Below are 26,859 nucleotides of genomic sequence, written 5' to 3'. Positions count from 1 at the left end.
GTAAACAGCTGAAGCTGACATCACTGAAGCCACACCCTGTGTCCAGGGTCTGCATTGTTCCATTCTGGGGTAAAATTTCTTGCTGCTCCCAGCAACTCCTGTCTTAGACTCAAGGCAGGGATGGTAGGGGAGTACATGCAAGAAATAAGGGCTACAAATTTAACCAAGGGGTAATTGGCATTGAATCACACGCTAGCAGCCTGGAGGCTTCTGGGCTGGCGGAGTCTGACCTGGAGGACTGAACAGAGAAAGGTTTCCCTGTTCTTGAGTGTGGGCATCTCAGCCTCATTGCTCCAACTCCCTTTTCAGATGGCTTCCGTTCTCCCAGAAAGAGTTGGAGATTTGGGCTGGGAGGATGCAGGCAGGGAGGGAGTTGAAAGGTAGGAACAGATACGCTGATGACATGGATTCTGGCAGTCCTTGCTTTGTGACTGTAGGAAAGTTTCAAACCACTCTAGGTTTACACAGTAGGGATAATAATGAACATCTTGTTGTAAAGATTAAACATATAAAGAGCCCTGCACTGTGCCTGGCTTATACTAGGTATTCAGTAAATGAAATTATTTGTCATATCAACAGCGGCTCAGATGTACTTGTTTTACGAACGCAGTTTCTGTGTGGGTTCTCTACGACTTGCCTTAGAACAGTGTCAGGTTTCAGGGACCACCAGGGAAATCCGTCTGACACAGGACTTTTTCACCTAAGTATTGAACTTTAACATACTGGCAGTAGCAGAGGGGGACACTATTCTTTTGGTTTGTATTTGGAGGACTCTGATTGCAAAAATCGTGTACAGGTTATTATAATGGGCCTGTAAATATATGCAAAACAGCATGGGAACAGATCCCCAGGTTGTGCCAGAATCAGGGGTTAGTCCAGCTTTGTGGTCTCTGTGGCCCCTCTCTTGGCACTTTTTCATGAACCCACCCTACTTTCTATCTCTGTGCCCCCTCCTAAGGCCCCTCCACACTCCTCCCTGGGCACACATACTCTGGGTTGCCTAACCAGATCCCTGCCTAAGGAACCTGGGAGCCCCCCCACCTTCTCTGATGACAGCAATGTCACTACCCAGCAGCACATCTGACTGGCAGCCAGAGTCACACCCTGCTGCATCCTGCCTGATGCAAAGCAAACCTATTCTAGCTTATACCTCTGGACACTTCCGTCTAATCCACCAGCCCTAAAATTGGAACCTAATATTGGTTCACTATATTTTTACAGTGCATTCATTTACATTAGTTGTGGCATTTGACTTTCATGATAATTCTGTGATGTGGGCAAGGCTGGCATCATCATTCGCTTTTGATTGATAATGAGGCTCAAGAAGTTACTTCTCCAACGTCCACAAAACGAACAGCAACAGAACTCATATTAGAACTCAGATGTCCTGGGGCTTCCCTAGTGGCGCAGTGGTTAAGAATCCGCCTGCCAGTGTAGAAGACACGGGTTCGAGCCCTGGTCCGGGAAGATCCCACATACCGTGGAGCAACTAAGCCCGTGCACCACAACTACTGAGCCTGCGCTCCAGAGCCCACGAGCCATAACTACTGAGCCTATGTGCTACAACTACTGAAGCCTAAGCACCTAGAGCCCATGCTCCGCAACAACAGAAGCCACCGCAATGAGAAGCCCGTGCACCGCAACGAAGAGTAGCCCCTGCTCGCCGCAACTAGAGAAAGCCCTCACACAGCAACAAAGACCCAGCGCAGCCAAAAATAAATAAAATAAGTAATTTTTTTTTAAAAAAGGAAGAACTCGGATGTCCTGAATTGTGGGCCGTTTTTCTTGCTGGGACGCCACACTGCCTCCTCCAGTCTGAGGCACCCACACTTCAGGAAGTGTCAAAGGATCAGAGGACCTTCAGACACACAGGGAAACTTTTAACAGAAGAAGAAAAGAGTGCACGCACATGGCCACGTGAGGACCACTAAGCTCTGCGGGGGTCTGGCCCGGTTCTTTAGAGGTGGTAACAGCCATCCTTGCCAGAATCAGCACTGGAGGACTCCCCAGCTGCCAGCGCTGTGCATTTTCCATTTAATCCTCTTCACAGTAACCCTGTGAAATAGGGCCCATTGTTACCCACATTTTACCGGTGACAGAAATACAGAAAGGTGGAGGAACCTGCTCAGAGCACCGCAGCTGAGAAAGTGGCAGTACCTGAATTCGAATATCCCAGCAGTTCTCCAGCTCTGGGACCCACATGGTTGACCACTTGGGCTTGGGGTTGCAGGGTGTTTTCAGGGTGGTTTGGGGCTGCGGAGATGTTTCTGAGCAAGCCTCCGGCCAGGTTCCAGGTAAAAATCTGATTTTGTCTCTCCACTTGGGAAGCCTCAGAGGAGCAAGTCCTCTGTCTCTCTGTCCTCCTTCCCTCTGGCTCTTCTCCTTTTGTTCTGGGCCACTGCCATCTGGAGCGGCCCCAGGCATCTGCTCTGCAGCACAGGTCTCCTCCCCGCCTCCTCCTCCTGCAGCCCCAGCATGAGGCACCTTCCCACACGACTAATCTCTCCCATCCCGTCTCTGCCCTGCCCCAGTGCTTCAGCACCTGGGCCTCGCCAGGCACTCAAAGCAGACACCTGCCCTTTGATGCAAGGCAGAAGAACCACCCAGCTCCCCCAGGCCTTCAGTTTCTCAAATGGAGTCATTTGGTTAATGGCACGCACACTCCTCAGCCCCTCTGCCCGTTGGTGAGAAGCTGGGCCCTCTCTCTCCAGAAACATTACAACAGGCTGCTGTGGCCAACGTGCGCTCAGGACACACCGCTGTGGGATGATTGGGGAAGGGCAGTGGAACTGCATTAGGAACTGTTTTGCCTCCGCACTCCCTGCCCCAGGACCAATTCCGGGCCCCTGAGGCAGCATCCATGCTTAGCCACCTTCTCCTGGGCGCTGAGATCTGCAGGGCTAGGTGTGGAGCCACAGCTGGCAGCTGTGAAAGCTATTCCCCTCAATAGCGTGTGCTATCTACCTCGTTTCTGCCGAGGTGATGCAATCGCTTCTACACCTCTCTCAGCCTTCCTTGCTGCCTGACTAAACCCACCTTTTTACTGGAGGCTGGGCTGTTGGGTTTGACACAGCATGTCACCCTGTGAGTTTCCATTTCTAATGGAGGATGATAGACTATAGCAAAGGGAGGCCCTTCTGCAAGCAGGTGTATGCACTCACTCTGGGCATTAACACAAAGCTTTTCCCTACACCGCTGGAACCAATGGTGTCTTCGGTGTGAGCTTAATAGCCAGCACTTTGCACCAGACTTCTAGACAAATGGTGCATCTTATAATGCAGGAAACAACCTTCCCCTGTCTGTTCCACCTCCCCTCATCCACGCGCCTGTATTTTCACATCTCCTCCAGCCTGTAGAAGCCTGCCAGGATGGCAGTTGGATCCAGACCGATGTCTGTGTTGGATGTGAATGCAGAGGGCTGGAGAGAGAGGAAGAAGAGATGCTGCGCCCTCCTGCTGTCTTAGTCTTTTCCTCCCTGTGCCTCCTTATCATGTCAGACAGGAATCCTAAAAATGCAACCGGGGTTGTGCAATCCTTGGAATATCAGCAGCTAGGCCAATATGGACAGCAGGATGGAAGCTTCAGAAGAACTGACCTGGCTCTATTGAGGTTGACTCCAGTCTGGTGCAGTTGATGTCGTAGGTCATGGACCACTGGTGGAAGAAGCTGGAATGAACAAGGGCGCGATTGGGGCCGTGCAGGGTGGTCTACAGGAGTTTGAAGCACTTTGGTTAAGGAGGCCAGGGTAAAGGCAGGAGAGAGGGCAGCGCAGAGCTGCTTTGGCTGGTCTGGAATCTTGCAGGAACCTCCCTTCTCTCTGGTCCACAGTAGACAACACTTGTGTAGATAACCGTATGTCAGCTCTAAGAATGAATAATAACTCCTTGGCCACAGAGCTAACGTATGGTCATTAGCACAGGCATTGTGTACTTTGTACATCTACAAAATAGATCTGTAGGTTCGAAAGTCCAGCTTGTCCAAAGTCAGGTAGCAAAGCATTGCACCAGCTGTAACTTGTGGGGAAATGACCAATAGTTTTTGAATGCTTAGTTTGGGCCAGGCCTTGTGTTAGATGCTATACATAAACATTAGCCCATTAATTCATTTAAAATGAATTAAATCAACTCAGTTAATAATCATCAAAATAATCTTATAATAAGTAAGTGTATTATCCTGTTCAAAGACAAGAAAACTGAGGCTCTAAGAGGGAGAGTAAACAAATTGCCGAAAACCATGCAGCAGGTAAATGGCTGAGGTGGGATTGAAACTCAGGTGTGTGGCTTGCAAGTCCATGCCCCTTCCATGTGCCAGAGGGATTATACTACGTCACTTACTCTTGAAGCTGCATCTCAGAATCCATGTCTGGTGTGTTTCCCCTGGTCTGCATCTTCTTAGCTAGCCCTGTTCTGCTTTGAGATGGTGCCCGCTTCTATGAAGAACACAGGAAAAAGGTAGAAGCCACTGCCCTCACCCTCAAGAAGCTCACAGTCCGGTTAAGGAGCTGGAGGTCATCTCTCTTTCCCTCATCCCAAGCTTCTTCAATAGTCTTACCTACCCGCCCCCCCCGCCGCCGCCCCTTTTTTTTCCCCCGCTTGAGCTCATCCTATGGTTTTCAGATGGCTTTAGAACCCTAGTCTGTCGAAACTAGGCTTGGAATCCCGCCAATAGAGGGTGGAGTAAGCAGCTTAACCTGAGTGACGTTTGAGCAGATGGGTCCAGATGGTAGCTCCTCAGATGGACAGAGGCCCAGACTCCAAATGGACACCCCACTCAGGGAGCCTGGGAACGCATTGGTCAGTCACTAGAATGAGGAGCTGGGGTTTGAAAGAAAGGTGGCTAGGGGTTTGTACAGCTATCACCCTTTAGGAAAGCTGCCAAGACAGAGATTGAGGTTTCAGGCTGTTCTTTCTGCAGCATTCCCTTTGTACAGCATTTTGCAGTTTACTGTGGAGATAGGGACTAGACAAACAGTGACTTGTTCTGGGTGGCATCCAGGAACTTAGCCCTAGGTCTTTTTTAAAAAATCAATATTCAATATGTTAAAGTTAGGAATCCCCAAACCTAATTTTTCATTTCAACTGACAAATTTTACAATGCTCTTCATAAATCTCATAAATTTTAACACTCACTTGTTTGATTCTATTAATAAACTTAGTTAAATTCCTTTGAACATTTGAAACTGCATTTATAAATTTAATCATTCATTTCCCTTTTTGAAGTATCACAGTTTTCTAACAAAGTCTTCCAAGTTCTTATGTAATTAATTCTTTTTTCTCATTGATATTTTAAATAACAACTTTATTGAGATATACTTCACATACCATACAATTCACCTATATAACATATACAACTCGTTAATCAACTATACTTCAATAAAAAATAAATTTGAAAAAAAATAAAGTATACAATGCACTGATTTTTAATATATTCACCGAATTGGGCACCAATCACCATAATTAATTTTAGAACATTTTAATTACCTTCCACTTTCACCAAAAAAACCCATACCCATTATCAGTCACTCCTCTCCCCACCCCTGACCCTGGTCTTCCTCTAGCCTTAGGCAATCACTAATCTATTTCCCACTAATGTAGATTTGCCTATTCCGGATATTTCATATAAATGGAATGGTACAATATGTGGTCTTTTGTGTCTGGCTTCTTTTACTTAGCATGATGTTTTCAAGGTTCATCCATGTTGTAGCATGTGTCGATATGTCATTCCTTTTTTATGGCTGAATAATATTCCTTTATAGATATACCACATTTTACTTAAGCATCATCAGTTGATGGACATTTAGGTTGTTTTAACTTTTTAGCTATGATCAGTTATGCTACTGTGAACATTCATGTTTAAGTTCTGATGTGGACATACATTTTTAGTTCTCTTTGGTTATATACCCAGGAGTGGATTGCTGGGTCATGTGGTAATTCTGTGTTTCATGTTTTGAGGACCGCTAGGTCTCCTCATACTAAATCCAAGCCTCCCTTTCAGACCTTCTACCTTCAGCCTCTACCTTCTCTCCCACTCAGGTCACTCCTTCTTACCCTTCCTAAATATTGGGCTGTACCCTTAGACACATAGGATTATGTCCATAGGATTATGATTACTTCCCCCTCCAGCCTTCCTCAGAGCCATTTCCCTTTACTAACAGGCCCAGGGGGGCCGGCTCTGCTGTCCCGGGTGTCTTCTCCCCAATTTGGAGGTGGGTGGAGAGCTTCACAGCTCTCTCTCTTCTCCCTCCAGCTGTGAAGAAGATGTGTGTCTAATTGCTGTGAAACTTTCTCCCTGAGGGTAGAAAACAGGGAGATGAGTGTGAAGTTGGTTCTTAAGTTGTAGAGAAGTGGGGGCTCTGCTTCTCCTTCTTGGAGGTGGCAGAATTTCTCCCTCCACCTAGGGAAGATTGTTTCCTGTGTCTCGGAGCTGATGTCTCCAAGGTGGAGGCTGTCTGCATACCCTACATGTTAACTTTTGTTCCCTTTGCAATTTGCTTTACCTGCTAATCTCTATAAGAAAACTGGTCAGAGCTCAGTTAACCCCGAGCAGGGGCAGTGAGTGGAGCCGGAATAAGGGAAATTCACAGATATCCACAAACCTTATTGAAGACAGCCCCTGCACAGCGTGTCACATCAGCTAACAGGCAGCTATACTGACTACATTTGAGAGTCTTTTCCATTCCATGTATGTTTCCCAGTCCTGCCTCTGGGAGGATGAATGAATAAGCAATAATAATGAGGAGAAAATGGACAGCCCCAAAGAACTTCAGAAAGCTGGCTTGGTTGGATTATAGCACCAGCGATATCCCTCCCAATGTGCCCAGCAACTGCCAGCCTGTGCAGTCGGCTGTCCAGGGCTGGTCTGTGGACCCAGCTGCCTGTATACTTTGGGCTGTCTTGCTATTCCAGGCTAAGATGTGTCAGGCTCCAGTTGGCCTGGGGTCAAAGAAACAGGATAAGGCAGCAACCCCACGTCTTCCATATATGGGGTTGTATGTACAAGGGTGTTCATTGTAGCATTTTGGTGATGGAGAAAAAATAAAGAAAAATAATCTAAAGGTCCACTGTAAGCAGATGGTTAAAAGATTTGTTGTAGATCCACACAAATCAGTTAGCATGATGTTTTCAAGGTTCATCCATGTTGTAGCATGTGTCGATATGTCATTCCTTTTTTATGGCTGAATAATATTCCTTTATATATATAGATATACCACATTTTACTTAAGCATCATCAGTTGATGGACATTTAGGTTGTTTCAACTTTTTAGCTATGATCAGTTATGCTACTGTGAACATTCATGTTTAAGTTCTGATGTGGACATACATTTTTAGTTCTCTTTGGTTATATACCCAGGAGTGGATTGCTGGGTCATGTGGTAATTCTGTGTTTCAGAATTATGAAAAAGTATGTTGTGAAAAAGTATGCAGCAGGTCTCTTATGTCCAAGCTCTGTTGACTTAGTGACTCAACCAGCTCTGCCCCCTCAGTGAGGTGCCTGCGCCTTTCCCCCTAGAAGGGGGGCACTTTCCTGGTGGGCGCAGCCTTCATGTGGATCCTGGCTGCCTGGTGGCTTTTGCACACCAAGGTGCCCTGCAAGTGCTTTGTGCCCCAGAGAGCCTGGAGTGAACACGAGAAATTCACTAGATATTTATGGTGGGCACCTTGAGGAAAAGGTCCCTTCCCCCTTTCTTCTTTTCTGACCCCTCCTTCCCTCACCCCCAACTTAATAAATAGCCAAGTGGTTCAGGTTTCAATCTATAGATTAGTTCTGGGTGTTGAGCAGGAAACAGCTGTTTTCAGCCAAATCCTTAATCCTAAACCCAGGTGTCCCCCTCCTGGCGGGAATCAGAGCCACCTGATACTGTTGTTACCCCACCCTGCACTCCTGCTGAGACCCTGTTGGCCTCTGTGAACTTAGCCCAGGCAGGGAGAGGAGGGGCCAGACCTACTGGTGGCCCTGCCACCAAGCGGAAGCCTATCAATGGTTAAACACACAGCCCCTCACTCCTCCCAGATCTCTCCCCCTGACCATGCAAGGGAGCCAAGCATGAAACACAGCCACCAAGCAGATGGAGACCACCCCCCTCCAACCCTGAGAAGGGAGGAGTGGGGAGGGGGCTTGAATCCCATAACAAGGTGTCTTTAGTTGTTGGAAAATCCTATAAGACAACTGGTTCAACTCCACACAGGGAGGAAGCGGAGTCTCCCCTCCTGGGCAGGGGGAGAGGCAGATCTAGAAGCAGGCTGGTGAGTGCTTTCTTAGGCTGCCAAGTCCTTGGGCCCGGGAGGGTTCAGTGTCGTTACAGCCCCATAAAGGGGAGGTGGGAGGATTGCGTGGCAGAGAGACTTCATAAAGATGCTGAGACTACGGTCATTTCGTGGGCAGTGAAGGGGAGATGTGAGATATCAAGCTTCCGTGGGGCTTTCTCAAGAGGAAGGCAGGGAGCTCCCCCTGTGGTTCCCCGTCTTGTCTCATCCTCTTCCAGAGACCCCTCTATCTTCCTTCTCCCTGCTTGGTGCTCTGTCTCTTTGGGACAGGCTGATGGTCACGAATAGGGGGCATTTCCAGTTTCCTAGGAAACCCCTCTGGCCTTCAGATGCCTGTGAGTGGAGGGAGGGAGTGGGCTCGGGTCACCATCTGTTGCATGGTTCCTTCCTTGGCATGAGAGATGGAAAGGAGGAGGGGACCTGAGGTAGGAGGGGAAACAGGGAGGAGGGTCCTCCACAGTGCCCAGGGCAACCCTCTGCTGAAGGTGACCTCAGAACCAGGGCAGCTAAGTGGCAGCGCTCGGGATGAGGACGCGGGGAGGCTGGGAATGGAGGTGATGGCCGTTCCGGGGTTAGTGCCTAGAGCGGCTGAATCCCAAGATTCTGAGAGTCTGTCTGTGGGTTGGAGAAAGCAGGGTGGCCTGACTACGATCAGACAGAAACCCTGAGAGGGAGTGGGGGAGGATTTCAGGAAAAAAGGAGATGAATATGTCTGCTGAGCAGGGACAGGATCTATCTACTTCATAGGATGCTTAATAGATATTATTATTAGGTTATTGCTGTTATTTTTATTACTCAGGCTTATAATGTAACAAATTTTTATCCTTTGTGATTTAATCAAGGGTTTATAATATACTAATTCATTGATGGGATGCATATCTCTCAGTAATAGGAAATATCTGATAAGATGGCTGTTCACTCGCCCCACAAATATTTATTGTACTGTCTCACTACAAAGGGAGACAAAACATGGACTCTGACCTCAAGAAGTTCAGAGTCTGATGCAGGAGATGGGTGTTGGAGCAACTATTCCCACAGGCAGGAGGAAATGACCCCTAGAACAGAGTGTGCTGGAGAGCACAGGGGAAATTGCAGCCCACTTTCAGTGGGAGAGTAGCGTCAGAATCGCGGAGAGGTTGCCACTCAGGGCCTTGCAGAGAGGTAAGGGGATAGCACTTCCAGCCTTTTCAGAGTGTGGCCAAAGGTCCAGAAAGCACCTGGCCCGTCTGGGGAGTGGTGTGAGGTCTGGGCTGGACCTGCGGGAGAGGAGGCTGAGCGGGGCGGGGGATCTGGTCACATGGGCTTGCACGGTGCACAGAGAGTGTAGATTTTGTCTCTTAGGCCAGTTCCTCGACTTTTTTCTGCCAAAACAAATGGGATAGAGGACACACACTGGCTCTTTCTCTGTTCTTCAAGAAAGAAAACAGAAAGTAAGGGTAAACCTGATTATTATAGCAGTAACCTGAGCCACTCAGATTTATATTTATGTATAAATCATTTACAACTGTTCTTGGTTTGTACTGGGAACAGATTACTTGAGAAATTCCTTATATCCTAGTCCTGAGTTCCAGCTAAGAGGGCCTGCCTGCCTGTCTACAGGGAACCCCCCCCCCCCCAGCCCAGTCTGGAATACTTCTGAGCTCTTTTCAGACCTCACACACACGGCCCTTCCTCACTTATTTTGATATGCCTCTGTTTCCTCTTTTGTTTCAGCTCCTCTCTCTGATTTCTGAACAGGTTGCTTCTGGGCACCTACAGTAATAAACCCTGCTGCGTGTTTGTTTGTTTGTTTGTTTTAATCTCATGCAGAATGGCTGAGTTTTGCGTTGGCTCTGTCGGGCTTTTATCATCTCTCTGTTCCCCCACAATATCCTGTGGCAGTGATGTGTGAGTGTATTCCTTAGTTGGTTCTTGTAGTACTATTCTAGTCATTCCATTAGTTTATTCTAAGAGCTAGTTGTTGGCACGTGGCCTCATAGCACTAATCTGTTGGTGTGCATATCCCCAAGCAGTAATTCAGGAGCACAGCCTCAGACTACCTGCAGAACTGTTTTGTTCATGAGCCTGAGCATTTCGAACTGAAATTGGTTCCAAGCTCATGATCCCCCTGAGCTGCAGCCACTGCCAGACTTTTCCCCTTTCTTTATTCTTGATGCCAGTTATGTGTCATCCTAATCCAGTTTCCCAACCTAGAAACTTTGATGCCATCTTCCTTCTCGCCATCCACTACCAGTCGGTCATCAGATTCTAACCCTGTTGAATCTAACCCAGAGACCATCCTCAAATCTCAGGGAGGCCTTGGAGGCCATCAAGCCATTCATCTGTCACACACACAGTCTCTTTCACACATGCCCAGGGGCACCTGTGGAATCTGGAATCTAGGAGAAGGCAGGTGGAGTGACAGGGAGAGGAGAAGTGGTCAAGAAACCTCACCACTGGGCTTTGCTCCCAGAGCAAGGAGGATGATTTAGGGCAGAGAGTGGGCTGTGGCTAAGCCCCAGACCAGCCAGCAGATGGATAGAACGATGGGCAGATCACAGGCCCTCTCTAAGACTTAGGCTTACCTGATAAAGGTCTGTGTGTAGTGGAGTCACTTGAACAGTGAAACAGCTTCCATCTGTACTGTGCTTCACATTCCTATGCATTATTCATGTGATTCTCACAGTGAGCATCTGCAGCAAGCAAAGCGGGAATATTTATTTCCATTTTTGAGATTTTAAAAAAGGCTTAGGGGCTTCGCTCGTGGTGCAGTGGTTGAGAGTCCACCTGCCGATGCAAGGGACGCGGGTTCGTGCCCCGGTCCGGGAAGATCCCGCATGCTGCGGAGCGGCTGGGCCCGTGAGCCATGGCCGCTGAGCCTGCGCGTCCGGAGCCTGTGCTCCGCAACGGGAGAGGCCACAACAGTGAGAGGCCCGCGTACCGCAAAAAAAAAAGGCTTAGAAAACAAGTAATTTACAAAAGATAAGTGGCAGGACTGAGATCTTTACTTGGATCTTCCTTTCCATAAATATTTCCTGCCAGGGACCCTGCCAGACACTAGGGACACAAAAATGATCAGGGCATTGTCTGTGCCTCACGAATTCCGCAAAGAGGGGAGAAAGTGTGAGCCAGTGGTGAGCAACCTACAACCCTCAGGTCAATCCCAGCCCACTGCGTGTTTTGTAAATAAAGTTTTATTAGAACATAGCCATGCCCATCCGCTCACTTATTGTCTGTGGCAGCCCTCACACTGTTAATAGTAAAGTTCAGTACTTGTGACAGAGACCGTCTGTCTTACAAAGCCTAAAATATTTACTGTCTAGACATTTACAGAAAAGGTCACCAAGCCTTAATTTAATCACATAGTTTTACCAGTGTGCTAAGGGCCTCAGAGAGGCCGGTTTAAGCTACAGGAGAGATGAGAGGGACTCTCAGCTCTGCTTGGGGGTGGGGGGCACAGGCTAAGCACAAGGAGTTCTTCACTGAGCAGAAGATGTCTGAGCAGTGAGGTCTTGAAGACTGAGTAGGAATTAATCACGTGACAAGGAGGGAAGGCCTTTCCAGGCACAGGGGATGGCACGGGTAAAGTATGGAGGTTGTAAACGGTGTGGTATGCTTAGAAAATGGCACAGCATTCAGTAAGGAAGCATTTAGGGTTTGGGTGGGCTTGGAGAGGCCTCCAGGAACCTGATTTCAAAGAGCCTTACATGCTATGCTTGGGGGTTTGGATTTGATCTTATAGATTGATGGGGAGAAATGGAAAGGTTTGCAGCAGAGCGCTGACATGATCAGGTGGGGGTTTAGAAAAATCACTGTAATAGCAACATGGAGAATGAATTGGAAGGAGACCAATTGGGAGGTTATTGCAGTGGTTCATGAGACATGATATTTATCAGAGGTAAACAGGTGGGAACATGCAGAAGGGAGGGGGAATGAGAGATATACCAGGAAGGAGACAGTCCAAGGGCCTTGGTGCCTAGATGTGAGATGTGAGAAAAGGTGGGATTTAAGGGTGATTTCAGGTGTCTAGCTTGGTGACTTAGGTGTGTACCACCAACAAAGACAGGGAATAGAGATGGAGGGTCAGGACCCTGATGGAGACACTGAGGACATCAGGCAGAAGAGGATCCAGCAGTGTGATCAGTGCCGTCGTGGAGGTTAGAAGGCCTAGAGAGAAAACGAGGCCCCGGGGTGGTGTTTCAGAGGCCAAGGAGGAAAGGATGTTAGGAGGGATAGATGGGGTGGTTAACAAGTGTTAGTGCCTCCAAGAGGTCTGGCAAGATAAAGACAGAGAACACTGGTTTTGGCTATCGGGGGGCCAATGGGAGGTCCAGACAGGAGAGTTCCAGGATGTCGTTGGATAAGGAGTGAATGGGAATGAAATAAGTAAAGGCAGAAGCCCTTGACCACTGTTGAAAAAATAAAACTTTTATGAGAAGAAATGGAAGAAAAAACTTCAGGTACATATAGGGAGTCTGTGAGATGCAGAGAATGATGTTATGGTTTCGTTATGAGAGAAACTCATGAAGATGTTTCTCTGCTAAGGCAGGGAGCAAGTTGAGAAGAGTTTGGAAATTCAGGAGAGAGCAGATAGTTTTGGGTTTCCCCCCCCCCCCAATTTATTTATTTATTTTAAGATGGGGGAAAAAAGCACTGATTATGACACCCTCCTGTGTCCCTCTTCACACACCCCATTAGCACGGGAGGGTTTCGGGGGGGGGGGGGAGGGGTGCTTTATCTCCTTCGTTTCCAGCACAATATACACTTTGGCTACATTTTAAGGGCATCAGGAGATGGAAATGACCTGAGTTTTCTTTCTTTCTTTTTTTTTTTAAATATCTTTATTGGAATATAATTGCTTTACATTGTTGTGTTAGTTTCTGCTGTACAACAAAGTGAATCAGCTATACTATACATATATCACCATATCCCCTCCCTCTTGAGCCTCCCTCCCACCCTCCCTATCCCACCCCTCTAGGTGGTCACAAAGCATCAGCTGATCTCCCTGTGCAACGCATTAGCTTCCCACTAGCCAACCAATTGAGAGCAGAGGGTTGGGGCCGGGTCCAGGCACAGGCAGGCAGGTAGGTGGAGGGAGGAATGCTTTTTTTTTTTTTCCCCCTGGTATACAGACCTCTCACTGCTGTGGCCTCTCCCGTTGCAGAGCAAAGGCTCCGAACGCGCAGGCTCAGCAGCCATGGCTCACGGGCCCAGCCGCTCCGCGGCATGTGGGATCCCCCTGGACCGGGGCACAAACCCGTGTCCCCTGCATCGGCAGGCGGACTCTCAACCACCGCACCACCAGGGAAGCCCAGGAATGCTTTTTTAATACAGAAAGTGGAGGTTACGGGAAGCTTATGTGTTCAACCAACATACTAGGGGCATTTCTGATTCTGATAGCACTGTCATTTCCAAGTGATAGAAAACTCAACTCCAGCTGGCTTAAAAATTCAAGAGAATTTTTAACATAAACACACATGTAATTTAAAATCCCCAAGTAGGGCTTGCTTCAGGAAATGCTCAATCAGTGCGTGACTCAGTGATGCGAAGGATCAGGTCTTCCTGTGTCTTCTCTCTGCCTTCTGCAGATGCGAAGGATCAGGTCTTCCTGTGTCTTCTCTCTGCCTTCTGCAGTGTTGGAGTATCCTCACATTATGCTCGGAGAACCCCCTACTCCCACTCCCTGAAGCTCCATCCTCTCCCCTTAGGGAGGTTCCTCACTGGATCTCTTTCAGAAGAAAGGGGGAAACTTGTCTTTCCCAGAGCTTTTAGCAGAAGTCTACGTGAAGCACACTGCCTCTGGCTGGATGAAGTATCCTTTCCTAAACCAACCATAGTGGTGAGGGGTAGGGAATGCTAATTTTCTTATACTAATCACAAGCCAACCCTGGAATTGGGGTAGGGTCATTCTGAGAAAGAGGCAGAGATAAATTTGCTGAAGAAAAATGTGGGTACTATTATGCACAGAATCGTGTCCCCCCAAAAATTCATATGTTGAAGGTCTACCCACAATGTGACTCTATTTGGAGACTGGGCCTTTAAAGAAGTAATTAAGGTTAAATGATGTCATTATGGCACGCCCTAATCCAGTAGGGTTGGTGTCCTTATAAGAAGAGGAAGAAACACCAGAGGTGCATTTGCACAGAGGAAAGGCCATGTGAGGACACTGCAAGAAGGCAGCCATTGGAAGCCAAGGAGAGAGACCTTAGGAGAAACCAACCCTGCCGGCACCTTGATCTTGGACTGCCAGCTTCCAAAACTGAGACAGTGAATTTCCAGTCTGTGGTATTTTGTAATGGCAGTGCTAGCTGATGGACACAGGTACAGTGGATGAGAGGAGGAGAGCAAGGATGCTGGATAAACATCCAGTAAATGCCCACTAGGTTCTCTGTGTGCTCGACAGCCTCAAGGAATTCACTGGGGAGACAACAATCTACACCAAGACCTAGCACTCATTACAGCGAGTATATCCCAGAATTCTCTGAGAGCAAGGAGGATGAGGACTGCATCCAGCCTTGGTGGGATAGGGTGTTCCAGGGAAACCAAGGAAGGCTTCCCAGAGGTGGTGTCACCTGCTCTGAGCCTGAGAGATAACAGAAAGTTGAGTGAAAGAGCAGAAAAGGCAGACTAGGAAAAGAGTAATTTATGTAAAGTTAGTGTGAAAATAAATGCCACCCAAATGAGCACAAACAGAGGCTGTTTATTTGGAGTGAACTATAGCAAGAGAGTCAGCCACCATCACTTGCTTTGGCAGAGACTTAAAGGCAGAGAGGAGAGAGGACAGGTTTTTAGTGAAAGAAAGGGAAGGCTTCCTGTATGCTCGGACTGACGTGGGCACCTGGAGGCGGGCTAAGTAGAAGCAGGCGTCCTATGTGATTGGTCTGAGAAGCATATTTGTCTTTCCCTGGCTGGTCTTGAGTTGGAAATACTGGTAAAAAAATATCTGAAAGGCTGTAGTCACTGCCCGAGTCCTGACCACTCTGAGCTGTCTGCTGCAGAGGCTGTGGGCCAGGCTCCTGCTGTCGTAGATGGTGTGGCCGTCGTCTGTGCGGTCCTCTCTCAGTGGGTGGGTGAGTGAGCAAGGACTATTCATGGAACTAGGAATAATTCAGTATAAGTGGGGGTGAGTGGAGGAGTGGGGGATGAGACTGGGCAGGTATGCAAGGGCCTGATCAGGGAGGGCTTTCGAAGCACGTTTTATTTTAAGAGAGACATAAAGGACAGAAGCAGCTGGGGTGGGGATGGACACAGGTTGACAAGGGGTGTCAGGGATTGTGAGGCTGTCCCAAGAAGGCACCCCAGGCCTCAGTGAAGAAATGCTAGCCACGGGAAGCCAGACGGTTTCCAGTGCAGTGCTGCTGCCCCAGCCTGGTGTGCTGTTCCTCACGCCTGCACCTGGCTGTTGCACTCACATGCTTTTGCCACTGGGCGCAGGGTTTCTGCATTTGGGAAGTTAGGCTGTTGCCCAGGGGTTTTCAGTTCTTTGTTTTACTAACAGAATCCTTTCTTGAAACAAAACCTTATGCAAAAGCCCAATGTAAAACAAGGACTGTGAAGCAGCTAGCCACCCACCCTCCCCCTCGGAGAGGGCCTGAGGCACTTCCAAAGAAGCCACCCAGCTTCTCTGGACCCATCGTAAACACCCAGCACTAAAAGATTTTTGCAAAATTTTTCAACTCTGCCCTCACCACCGGGAATACTTTGTGTGATGAAGTTTCTGGGTTTGGAAGCTGAGGGGCTGGCCTTGCCCCAGAGGGTGGAGCGCCTCCGACGAGGTCTCCCTGCTTCCAGTGTTGTCCATCTACATTCCACCCTCCACACAGCAGAGTGGTCTTTACAAACAAATCTTATCGGGTCGGTTCACCACTTAGAACCCTACAATAGTTTCCTGACATGCTTAGAATATATTTTAATTCCCTACTTTGGCCTTCAGCCCTCTGGGAGTATACTCTTGTCTCCCTCTCCGACTATGACTTGTTCTGTTCTTCCCCACGTACCCTCCAAGCTCCAGTCACACCGGCTTCTTTCAGTTTCTTGCATGTCCCCATCTGCTTCCTGCCACAGGGCCTTTACACAGGCAGTTCTCTCTGCCTGGAATGTTTTTCTGACCCATCTTTACAAGGTTGGCTCCTTATTGCTGTTTAGATCTTGGTCAAATGTCACATTTTCACAGAGGCCTTCCTTGACCATTCACTTTCTTTTATCACATTACTATCACTGTAGTCTCTTTTTTCTTTTCTTTAATGGACTTTATTTTTTAGAGCACTTTCAGATTCACAGCAAAATTGAGCAGAAGGTACAGAGGTTTCCCATATGCCTCCTTCCCCCACACATGCACAGCCACCCCTGTGTCATCACCATTCCCACCAGAGTGGTACATTTGTTACAACTGATGAATCTACATTGACATGTCGTTATCACCCAAAGTCCATAGTTTGCAATAGGGTTTACTCCTGGTATTGTACATTCTATGAGTTTTGACAAATTATAATGATACCATTAGAGTATCATACAGAGTAGTTTCATTGCCCTAAAAATCCTCTGTGCTCCACCTACTCATCCCTCCAACCCCTGATCTTTTTATTGTCTCCATAGTTTTGCCTTTTCCAGAATGTTCCATAGTTAGAATCATACAGTAGATAGCTTTTTCAGATTGGCTTCTTTCACTTACTAATAGGCATTTAAGTTTCTTCCATGTCTTTTCAAGGCTTGATAGCTCATTTGCTTTTAGTGCAAAAAAAACATTCCATTGTCTGGATGGACCAGTTTATTTATCTGTTCACCTACTGAAGGACAACTTGAGTGCTTCCAAATTTGGCAATTATGGAAAAGGCTACTGTAAACGTTGTGTGCAGGTCAGATTGTATTTCCTTCTTTGCACTTATTGCTGCCTGATTTTGTTGTTGTTGTTGCTGTTCAATGTATATTTCCTGTCTTCCCCACTGAGACATAGGCTCTGCAAGAGTAGAGAAACCTCAGCTCTTGTCCCTGTATATTTTCTAGACTGGCGCCTGTCCCCAGGTCTGGTAAGTGAACGAATGGCCGGCTGACTGCTGGCCAAAACTCCAAGGCGGGTTCTGCTGCAGGGGCCGTGGTGCTGCCTACTGAGGCGTGTCTCCACGCAGCCTGTCTTTTCTCCCCATCACTTCAGATGTGTTGTGAACACCGGTGCAGCCTGCTCAGAATGGGGCTGCGGGAATGCGGGGAGCTCCTGATGGCAACAGCTTGTGGGAGCTGTGGGCCTCTCATCCATCTGCCAAGGACAGCTTGTGGAATCAACACCAGGGGCCCCCCAGTCTGGGGAAAGAAAGCAAACCAGGACCCAGAAAAAAGGAAAAATAGAAAAACACACTGATTGCAGTTGGATAAGTAGTATTGCTCCTTGGAGCTGTTGCTGGTAGTGTCCTGGAGGTAGTTCAAAGCCCGATGGATAGCAGTAGCTAACATTTCTTGAGCTTGTGCCCCCATGCTTTGTTAAGTGCTTTATATAGTATTTTGGGGGTATCAAGTCACAGTGGCAGCCCTCTGGAATAGGTGCTTCTATTATCTGCATTTTTCAGATGAGAAATACAAAGCTCCAAAGTTTCAGTACTTGCCTGTGATCCCCAGCTTGTAAGTGGGGAGCGGCTTCAAACCCAGGTGGTTTTGCTGCATGGCCAATGCTCTTGAACTCAACCGAGAGAGGCTGTCATGTCTGCTGTCCCCACCAGTGGCTGATCATCACTCAACTCACGTGCACTTTCCTGGGCCCCATCTTAGATATTTTGAATTCAAATCTCCCACAGGGCTTTGCACATTTAAAGTCCTTGAGTTCAAGAAGGCCTAAGTGTGTGAAGCACCCCCATAACAGAGATAACAGAGGTTCTAAGGACATTCAAATAAAAATATTTGTTTTAATCTGCAGGCTTGATTTGATCCCCTACCTAGAAGTTTGAGGGTCCAGGGATTTGTGTATTTAAAGAGTACCCAGATGATCCTGATAAGTATCCAGTTTCCTCCCTGTGGGGGCACATTGTCAGGGACACACCTGACCACATGCCATATGGATTCTTTATGAAAAGCAGTGAGCTCAGCACATCACATGCAGAACAATTCATATTCAGGTGACTCTGTTCTCTTTTTTCTTTTCTTTTCTTTCTTCTTCTTCTTCTTCTTTTTTTTTTTTTTTTTTGCTTTTCTTTTCACACAGTGGATTGGGGTGCGGGCATCTCAGATACACAAGAATTGAATTAATCATATTCTCTAGTTCATAGTACCCCATCAGTCCACACAAGACTTCTCTTTTGGTTTTATTTATTTTTGTTCTTTTCCTCACTCCCCATGCAATCGGCCCCCCTTCAATGTATTTTATAGCCTTACAGTTCACCTCTTACCTGTTTGATTGGTTATAAAAGGATCCTTCAGATACATCATAGTGGTAGCGTGTGTGGGTGGTGTGTTTCATTTTCATGAATGGGTTTGTACGATGGCTGTGGATTATTCTTCCTTGCATCTCAGAGAAGCATCTGCCTCTCTGGAACTTCCTCCCATTTGATCCTTCTTTTACCCCCGTGGAGCTAAACAGAAAAATTCCATGCCCTCTTCCGACTTTCCAAGACAGTCATCACCACCCCCTCTTCTGCAGCCTCTATCTGCCCTCTCAAGGATATGGGATTTTCCTTATTCCTCCACTGGATGCTCCATAGTTAGATAGCATTTCCCTTGAAGAGCCCTGACAACTCCACCCCCAAGCCCCGCCCCCGGCTGGATGGTATGCTTCTCCTCTCCTAGCGATAACCTGCAATTTGTTTATTCATTTATTCTTTGATGGACATTTGGGCTCGTTCCATCTCTCAGCTATTGTGAATGATGCTGCTATGAAGATGTATGTACATGTCCATGAATCCCTGTTTCTAATTCTTTAGGACATATACCTAAGAGCAGAAATACGGGCTCATATGGTAATTCTTTGCTTAATTTTTTGAGGTACTGCCAAACTATACATTTCTTTTTTAAATTGCAACTTTGCTTAGGACCTGTCTTGCATATTGGGAGACAGGGAAGTTGGATGGAAAAACCCTGAGCTAGGAATCAGGAGACCTGGGTTCTTTCCCTAGCTTTGCCACTAACCTGCACAGTGACCTTGAGCACATCACTTCCCCTTTCTGGACTCTTGTTTCCTCATCTGAGAAGTAAAGGGATTGCATAAAGCTAAATGCTCTTTAAATTATCTTCCTTTTTAAAGATTTTATTGGAAAAATTAGATTCCAGGAGAAGAGAGAGAGAGAGAATTGTCAAACAGTTAAATGTGATTGTTTCTCTGTTCTTTTCCTACTGTGTTTTTAAATTGTGAGTTAAAGACACCCCAAATAATTGGACTTTCTTCTTGCCAATGTGTATCTAGTTAATGAATAGCTTCTGGCTTCCTGTTTCCATCAAGATTCCCAGAATAAGATATCCTTCCCTGTCCCATCACTTCCTACCACTTGGCAGCTCCTGAAAAAAACATGGCGGTCATGGAGCCAAGACTGGAGCCATCCCCACTGTCCTCCTGGAAGGAAAGCTGAACCTCCCCCCGGTGCTGGTTCCCTCAGCACTAAGGTTTCAGTTGGATAACCTGAGTCTAGTCTTTGGAAATGCAGGAGCCATGGAGAGGCATAAGCAGACTCTTTCTGAGACAGTGTGAAGCTCATCTTAGAGAGGAGAAAGAACCAAAGACCTGCTGTGATGCCTTCCAGCCAGACAATCCCCCCTTGGGAGATTTTCTACTTTCTTAACTCTCTTGCAGCTGGATGGTTCCCTGGCTAGAGAGCAGTGCCTGTGTAGGGAGGGAATTTTGTCCTCCACTGATTGGAAGCCTTCACAGTTTGCTGCCCAGGTCCAAAGCATGTGTTCTCCTGCGCCGCCTGGTGGTTTTGTGGGAAAACAGGTTTAAAATATGTGATCCAAGTGGTTTATTATTTTATTTGCTCATTTTTCATCCATCCATCACATGGTTTTGAGTGCCTGCTATGTTTTAGGCACTATGCTGTATTCCAGGAATAACAAGACGAGGCACCTTCCCTTACAGTCCCTTCCTTTCTATAGGGGGTACAGACTAGTGACTTTTAGAGTGAATACAAAGTGACAAGTGCTATAATAGGGGGTCATGAGTGGTGTTCAGGAGCGCTGACAAGGGGGCACATAAGTCATACTTAGCATAGCCTAATGAGAGAAGGCAGGTGCAAAGAGTGTTCTAGACAAAAGTTAATCTGTGCAGAAGTCAGCACAACAGAGCATTATGCACTGAAAGACCTGGTAGAAGACTCATGTTGACTGGAACACAGAACACAAGGGGATGGTGATAAGAAATGACCTTGCAGACTGGGCTGCATCATGCAGGGCTTCTGAGCCATTTCACGGACTTCAGCTTCAACTTTGGAGCATCAGTGAGCTAGTGAGTTTGGCTAGGGGATTGGCGTATTTATACCTGCATTTGAGGAGTAAGCACTCTGGTTGTGGATGGAGAATGAACCAGAGAGGCAAGAGGAGAAGTGGGGAGAGACCACTTAGGGAGCTGTTGCAGTAATTGGCATGATACAGTGGTGCCCAAAACCAAGGAGGAAGCAATGGGAAAGGAAACCAGTAGATGGAGTCCAGAAATACACATGAGGTTGGAGGCTGGTATTGGGCCCAGCTTCCAGGACAGAAATTGCTGAAATCTGAATCAGCATCCTCTAGTTTGCTCACATCCCGGCACAGGGCATGCCTTACACCCTCAGTATGGAAACCTGGGAGACGGTGGGGTTGTACAGATGATAGAGGCTTCGCATTGCTGCCAAATTGTTTTAAACAATGTGTCCATTTGATAGATGGCTGTTGGTCCAGCAAAGCTGGAGGAATTGTGGGGAAACTGCCTCCCACTGTCCTCTTTGCTTTCTTTGGCCCCATAGTAGGTAGAACAGCAAAATGGACCAGATTTTACAACTCCGTGTTTTCGAACCTCAGGCAGTTTTATAGCTCAGTATCTGAGCCTCAGCTGTAGGCCATTCTTGCTCTTCTCTCTCAGGACAAGGGGAAAAGGGTTTGTCTCTCAAGGACCTGTTCCAGGCTCCTTGGACAGCCATTTTTAACCCTTACCCCTGTAAGCCCTGGAATGATGTCTTGTGCTTGAGGATGTGAACATCGTGCTGTCATAAATGTTGCTTATTCTACCAACCTCCTGGAGCCTCCTGTCCTGGGCCCTCATCTCAGCACTGCCTTTATGTGTTAAGGGACAACATCAGGGACCACCACCAAATATTTAGCTGCACAAAGTATTTGCAGAAATCATTCATTTACAGAAAGTCTTTGGGGCAATCAAGTTTTCACTTACCAAACTTGTGGCCCACAGTGATGCCCCCTCCCCCTCTCTCTGGGTCAAAGGACAGCACTGTGATCTTGTCTCTGTGCTCCTACCCCAGACACACTCTGCCTCAGGCCCACTCATCACACGTGGTTCATAGAGGCTGTGAGATTGGTGCATTTCCTACTGGCTCAGTGCATGGCACCTTCTAGGTGCTGGACCTAGGGGCCAGTGTTTGTTTTCATGACTGTTCTATGCTGAGTTGCCCTTCCTTCTAGAATACTGGTTCTCAACAGGGGGTGGTTTTGCCCTCCAGGGGACAGTTGTCAATGTCTAGAGACGTTTTTTTGATTGGAGGCAGGAGTGAGCTCTACTGGCATCTAGTGGGTAGAGGCCAGGGATGCTGCTCAACCTCTTAAAATACCCAAGACAGGTCCCCACACACTGGGTCCCAAAAGTCAATAGTGCAAGGTTAAGAAACCATGTATTAGAACATAGGTCTATAACCAAGGGGACCCTTGAGTCCTCGAGGCCCTGTAGGATTGCTGGAGCAAACCAGGAGTTCAAGAAAAACTCACCTGTCATCACATTTCTTTCCACAGCTGAGCTCTGTCCGGGAGGCCCAGTTACAGCGGCTGGAGGCTGTGGGCCAGGGAGCAGGGAGCGAGGCCCAGTGCTCAGGATGGCCAGGCAGCAGCCACCGCCCTGGGTCCACACAACCTTCCTCTTCTGCCTGCTCAGCCTCAGCGGGGCCATCGAGATTCCTATGGATCGTGAGTCCTGTGCTGTCCTCTTTTATTCTCCTGATTTGTGGCAGAGGAATTGGAGGGTAGGGAAGGTCAAGGGAGAGTGCAGACTATTCACAGAAGGTTGGGGACGGGGAAGCAGTGGCTTCTGGATTCAGAACTGGGTTTCCCTCCAAAGAATTGATGCAGGTGGCCTCATATTTGGGAACCTGAGACCTTGAGTCGCGGCGCCGTCTCTCAGGGCCATGGCTGCGCTGATGGCTTCCTGGAGCCTGCTCAGTGGGACCAGAGCTGGCAGAGTTTGGAAGTCTGAGTGTCCCTGGGGAGTTCTTCTCTCCACACCCCTCCCTCGGCCTTCCGTCGTCTAGACTTACCTATCGAAGTGGAGTTTCCAGGGGCCGAGCGTGGTGGACAGCTCTTATTTGCCTTTCTCATATGTCCAGGTCCTCTTGGCTGAAGTGATGAGGAGGACAGATGGCCTGGGAGGGTTGGGAAGGAGATTACTTTTGCAAAAGACTGTGGCTAAATGAGACATTAGAATAGAGCCCCATTATAATGTCACCGTGGGAGAACCAGGCATGGATTCCTTCTGTTTGTTTTCAACTTTCCCATGGTAAAGTTGAAAAGTAAAATCCATGGCATCTGTTTACCATGGTGGGGGAATTGTTCGGCCATCAGGATCATAAAGTAAAGCATAAAATGCTGATCTAATAGCCATGTCTCCGCCAACCATATCTGGTGTTGCATTCATAAATGGCCCATTGGCTAGCAGCCGTGCTCCTTGGCTCTGCATTTAGATGTGTACCATCTTTGCCACAATTCTGACACTTCTGCCAGAAAGTCTGGGCATCCCAGTGCTATGAAGTAGACATACCACCTCTGTCCCCTCTTCCCTGCTTCTAGGAATAGATGGGGCCCACGTGATGCCAGCATTGACTTGGGCTCTCTCCAGGTGACAGGTGTCTGGGGAGGGGTGAGAGAGTGATATAGCCTCCAAGAAGTCCCCACTGAGCTGTCCAAAACCAGCCCCTGGGGCCTGGAATTAGCACAGCTTAGAGAAGAGTTGCAGGTATCTCTGCTCCCCGCCCCCCACTTCGCCAGTAATAGTTGCTCAGAGGAGTGGGTGCTTCTGGATGGAGAAGGCCAGGAGAAACTCTAAGTTGGACCCAGAGCAAGATGGACAAGGCCCCTACTGCCCTCCCTATGGCCCCAACGTCTGTGTGTGTGTGTGTGTGTGTGTGTGTGTGTGTGTGTGTGTGTGTGTGTTTGCATGTGCACTCGCACTCACGCACTTAGGGAGGGAGGGAGGGAGAGGGGAGTTGTAAAGGGTCTGTTCCCATGGAGACCATCTGCACTGCTGGCTCAAGGATAGTTTCTCATTAACAGTCCCAGGCAGATAGTCTAATAAGAAGCATGATAAGGCCACGTCCTTGGAGAGGAGAGGGGCTGCAGAGGAAATCGCATTACGAAGGAAGTGGTGAAGGCTCATTTCTCTTCTGCCGCTTCTCCTCACTCACTCACCTGCCACTTTGATCCCTGGGGCTGGTGGGTGAGGGGTTCCTGCAAGGTGAACCTGTAAACAGATGGCTTTGATGTCTGTGTTAGGAATCTGGAGTCCTAAAGCTCAGCCGTGCCCGGGCAGGACCCCTGCAGTCAGTCTCTCCAGAGCACCACTTGTGGGCCAGAGAGCTGCCAGGACCCTGAGGAGGGTCTGCAGGACCCCTTCCCATGTGTTCACGGGGACTCAGGTCCCTACTTGCTCAAGGTCACACAGCAAACGGGTGATGGGCTCCTGGAAAGAACCCAGGCCTCTTGGATCCCCAGTCTGGCACAACATGCTGCATCCCTACCTCTGGTGATCTGCCCCCTTTTAACTCCTCTTGGAGTCCCCATTCTTCTCCCTGGAATAGCAGCTGCCGTGTGCTTAATAGAGAGCTAAGAGCTTTCCAGGCATCATCTCCCATGATTTTCACAGCGAATCCTTGAAGTAGGTATGATCCTTAGCTGACAGGTTAGAAATCTGAGGAGCAGAGAAACAAAGCTGTTTTCTCCTGCTCATAGTGGCAGGGCCAGCGTTTCTCTGAATGAAGAGGCGAGTCCTTCTGCAGAGCCACTCCCCGTGCCCTGGGCTGTGCACTCCTGCTGCCTCCACTGGAGCCTGCCTCTCACGTACTGTGCCTCCCTGGTTGCTGCAGGCACAGTGGCCGTGGCAGCGACGTTTCCAGACTAAGTCTACAAAAGGTGAATGCAAGACAAGAGCGAGGCAAGCCCTTCAGAGAATACCCAGTTGCCATGGGAAGAAGTCCTCTTCAGCCAGGATTTCCTGTCCCCCTGGGCCCAGGATAGACGCCCCCCAGATTATCTGAGCCTGTCCTTCCATCTCACCCTGGGCTGAGCCCCAGTGGAATGGGCTGGGGAAAGATCAGGCTCTCTCCCCTCCACCCCCAGCTTTATTGAGATATTATTGACATATATGTCAATTTAAGGTGTACAACTAGATGATTTGATGCACATATACAGTAGGAAATGATCACCAGAATAGGGTGAGTTAACACATCCATCCCCTCACATAATTACCTTTTTGTGTGTGTGGTAATAACTTTGAAGATCTCTCATAACAACTTGCAAGTATATAGTACAGTACAGTTAATTGTAGTTGCCATGCTGTACATGAGATCCCCAGAACTTATCCATCTTGTAGCTGAAAGTTTGTGCCCCTTGGCCGGCATCTCCCTACTTTCCCCCCCACCCCGGCCCCTGGCAACCACCATCCTACTCCCTATTTCTTTCAGTTTGATTTTTTTAGATTCTACACATAAGTGAGAACACACACTATTTGTCTTTCTCTGTCTGACTTATTTTCACTTAGCATAATGACCTCAGGGTCCATCCATGTTGTTGCAAAAGGCAGGAGAGGTATCTGCACCCCCATGTTCATGCAGCGTTGCTCACAATAGCCAACGGGAACCACCTCAGATCAGGCACTCGTAACTTTCTCTGTGTGTTGTCTGGAAGGGACTGAGGGGCTCAGGCCAGAGGCTCCCCGGCCCGGCGTGCCCTCCACTCACTTCCCCTTTGCGAGGGCGTCGTCTGTGCCTTGAGGACCAGGGCGCTGCTTCTGCCCTGGGGAGCTTGGGTGCAGCAGGCTTCCTGGAACGGACCCCCTGGGCCAAGGCACAATCCCTCATTGAACACTCGGCCTCCCACTTCCACTGCTCTGCCAGCAGAGTCACATGGACCCCAACTCTCACCACCCTGAGCAGAACAGCGTGACCTTTGGAAAAAGCAAAGGGTTGCCCCATCCCCCGGAGTGCTTTTGCCAGGAAAGTGAGTCTGCTGGCAGCTTGCCCCTCCGTCTCCCTCCCCACATCAAAGAACTCGGCATTTTTCTCCTAGGAGCCCACAGAGGAGGGTGCTGGGGTAGGAGAAACACTTCCTCCTCAGTGTCATCCCGGTAGCAAGGCTGCAGGACACCTCAGCAAAGCACACACACACGCACACACACACACACACACACACACACACACTCCATCCTCCAAGGGATGACTGCTTTGGTGGTAGATATCAGAGCCAGGGAAAGAAAAGTGGTTCATGAATAAAGAAACCTTGCAGACTGGGCAGGCATCTGCCTCAAGCCCAGCAGAGACCATTGGAAGACTTTTCCTCCCCGTTGGAAGTCAAAAGAGCAAATTCATTCTCCACTTGACATCGTCATCCAGCAACTTCCATAGAAGGAGAGAAGGGCAGGTGGTGTGACATGGGGGGCAGGGGCGTTCCCAGGACTAGATGGGTCTCCTTTGTCCCTAGGCAGGCTGTCCTCGCTGTCTTCTCCCTGTGGCGGCATGTCCTCTGGGTTGATTGTGTCCCTGTAATAAACCCCTTGGTAGCACCATGGTGGCTGCAGATGTCATTACCTCTTTAGGCAAGTAGTTTCTCAGGAGGCCCCCGACCTGACTTCAGTGTGGGGCTGGGGACAGCGTCCTGAGAGTCTCCCCTCCCCCAAGCTCTGTCCAAAGTGTCAAGGAGAACAGAGTGCCAGGACCCCACCAGACTAGCTCATCTCTCTGGCCAAGGATGGATTTGCAAAAAGAGCTCTCCACCAGCGCTGGGAGAGCTGATTCTCATTCCTATTCTGCAACAAACTTCCTATGTGACCTTAACTGAGTGACTTCCCTTCCAAGAACCTGAGATTCCCTGGGCAACGTCTAGGGCTGTTTCCGTTGAACTGGCCTTTATATAAAAGAGGCTTGAAGCCCATGTGGGCAAAGCAGATCCTTTGTCAGGCTTTCCATCCAGGGTGAGGCCAGAGCCCTCACATGGATAGAAGGACCCAAGAGACGTCAACTGTGTCTTGAGATGAAGAAACCAGGGGCCTGGGCTGGTTGTCAAAGGAGTGGGTCAGGTGTCAGCCCTGCTGCTCCTGACAATGGTCCCTTCCCCCCACCTCCTCCTCCCTGCCCAGCCCCACTGATTTTCCAGAATTACCTTTCTTGGGCCGTGGCAGGAAAATCATAGATGGGTGAAGATGCTGCAATGGGGAGCTCCACAGAGCTTGTGTTCAGAAACC

General features: G+C 48.4%; 1 protein-coding gene across 18 annotated transcripts in view; it reads left to right on the top strand.

Annotated features, from left to right (window-relative positions):
• Nucleotides 1-26,859, top strand: part of NFASC (neurofascin) — a 185,382-nt gene that overhangs the window by 92,265 nt on the left and 66,258 nt on the right. For 9 of the 18 annotated variants that reach the window (XM_067033363.1, XM_067033381.1, XM_067033358.1 and 6 more), the window contains exon 3: nucleotides 22,149-22,319. In XM_067033363.1, coding sequence (XP_066889464.1) covers nucleotides 22,229-22,319 — 91 coding nt within the window. In that variant the 5' untranslated portion in view covers nucleotides 22,149-22,228. Of the gene's footprint in view, nucleotides 1-22,148; nucleotides 22,320-26,859 lie in introns of those variants that run through there. The other 9 variants (XM_067033359.1, XM_067033379.1, XM_067033371.1 and 6 more) reach the window with 2 other exon arrangements.

The sequence above is a fragment of the Kogia breviceps genome, chromosome 1 (assembly GCF_026419965.1).
Source record: "Kogia breviceps isolate mKogBre1 chromosome 1, mKogBre1 haplotype 1, whole genome shotgun sequence".
In the NCBI taxonomy this organism is placed as follows: domain Eukaryota; kingdom Metazoa; phylum Chordata; class Mammalia; order Artiodactyla; family Physeteridae; genus Kogia; species Kogia breviceps.
This window is presented reverse-complemented; position numbering and strand designations above follow the sequence as displayed.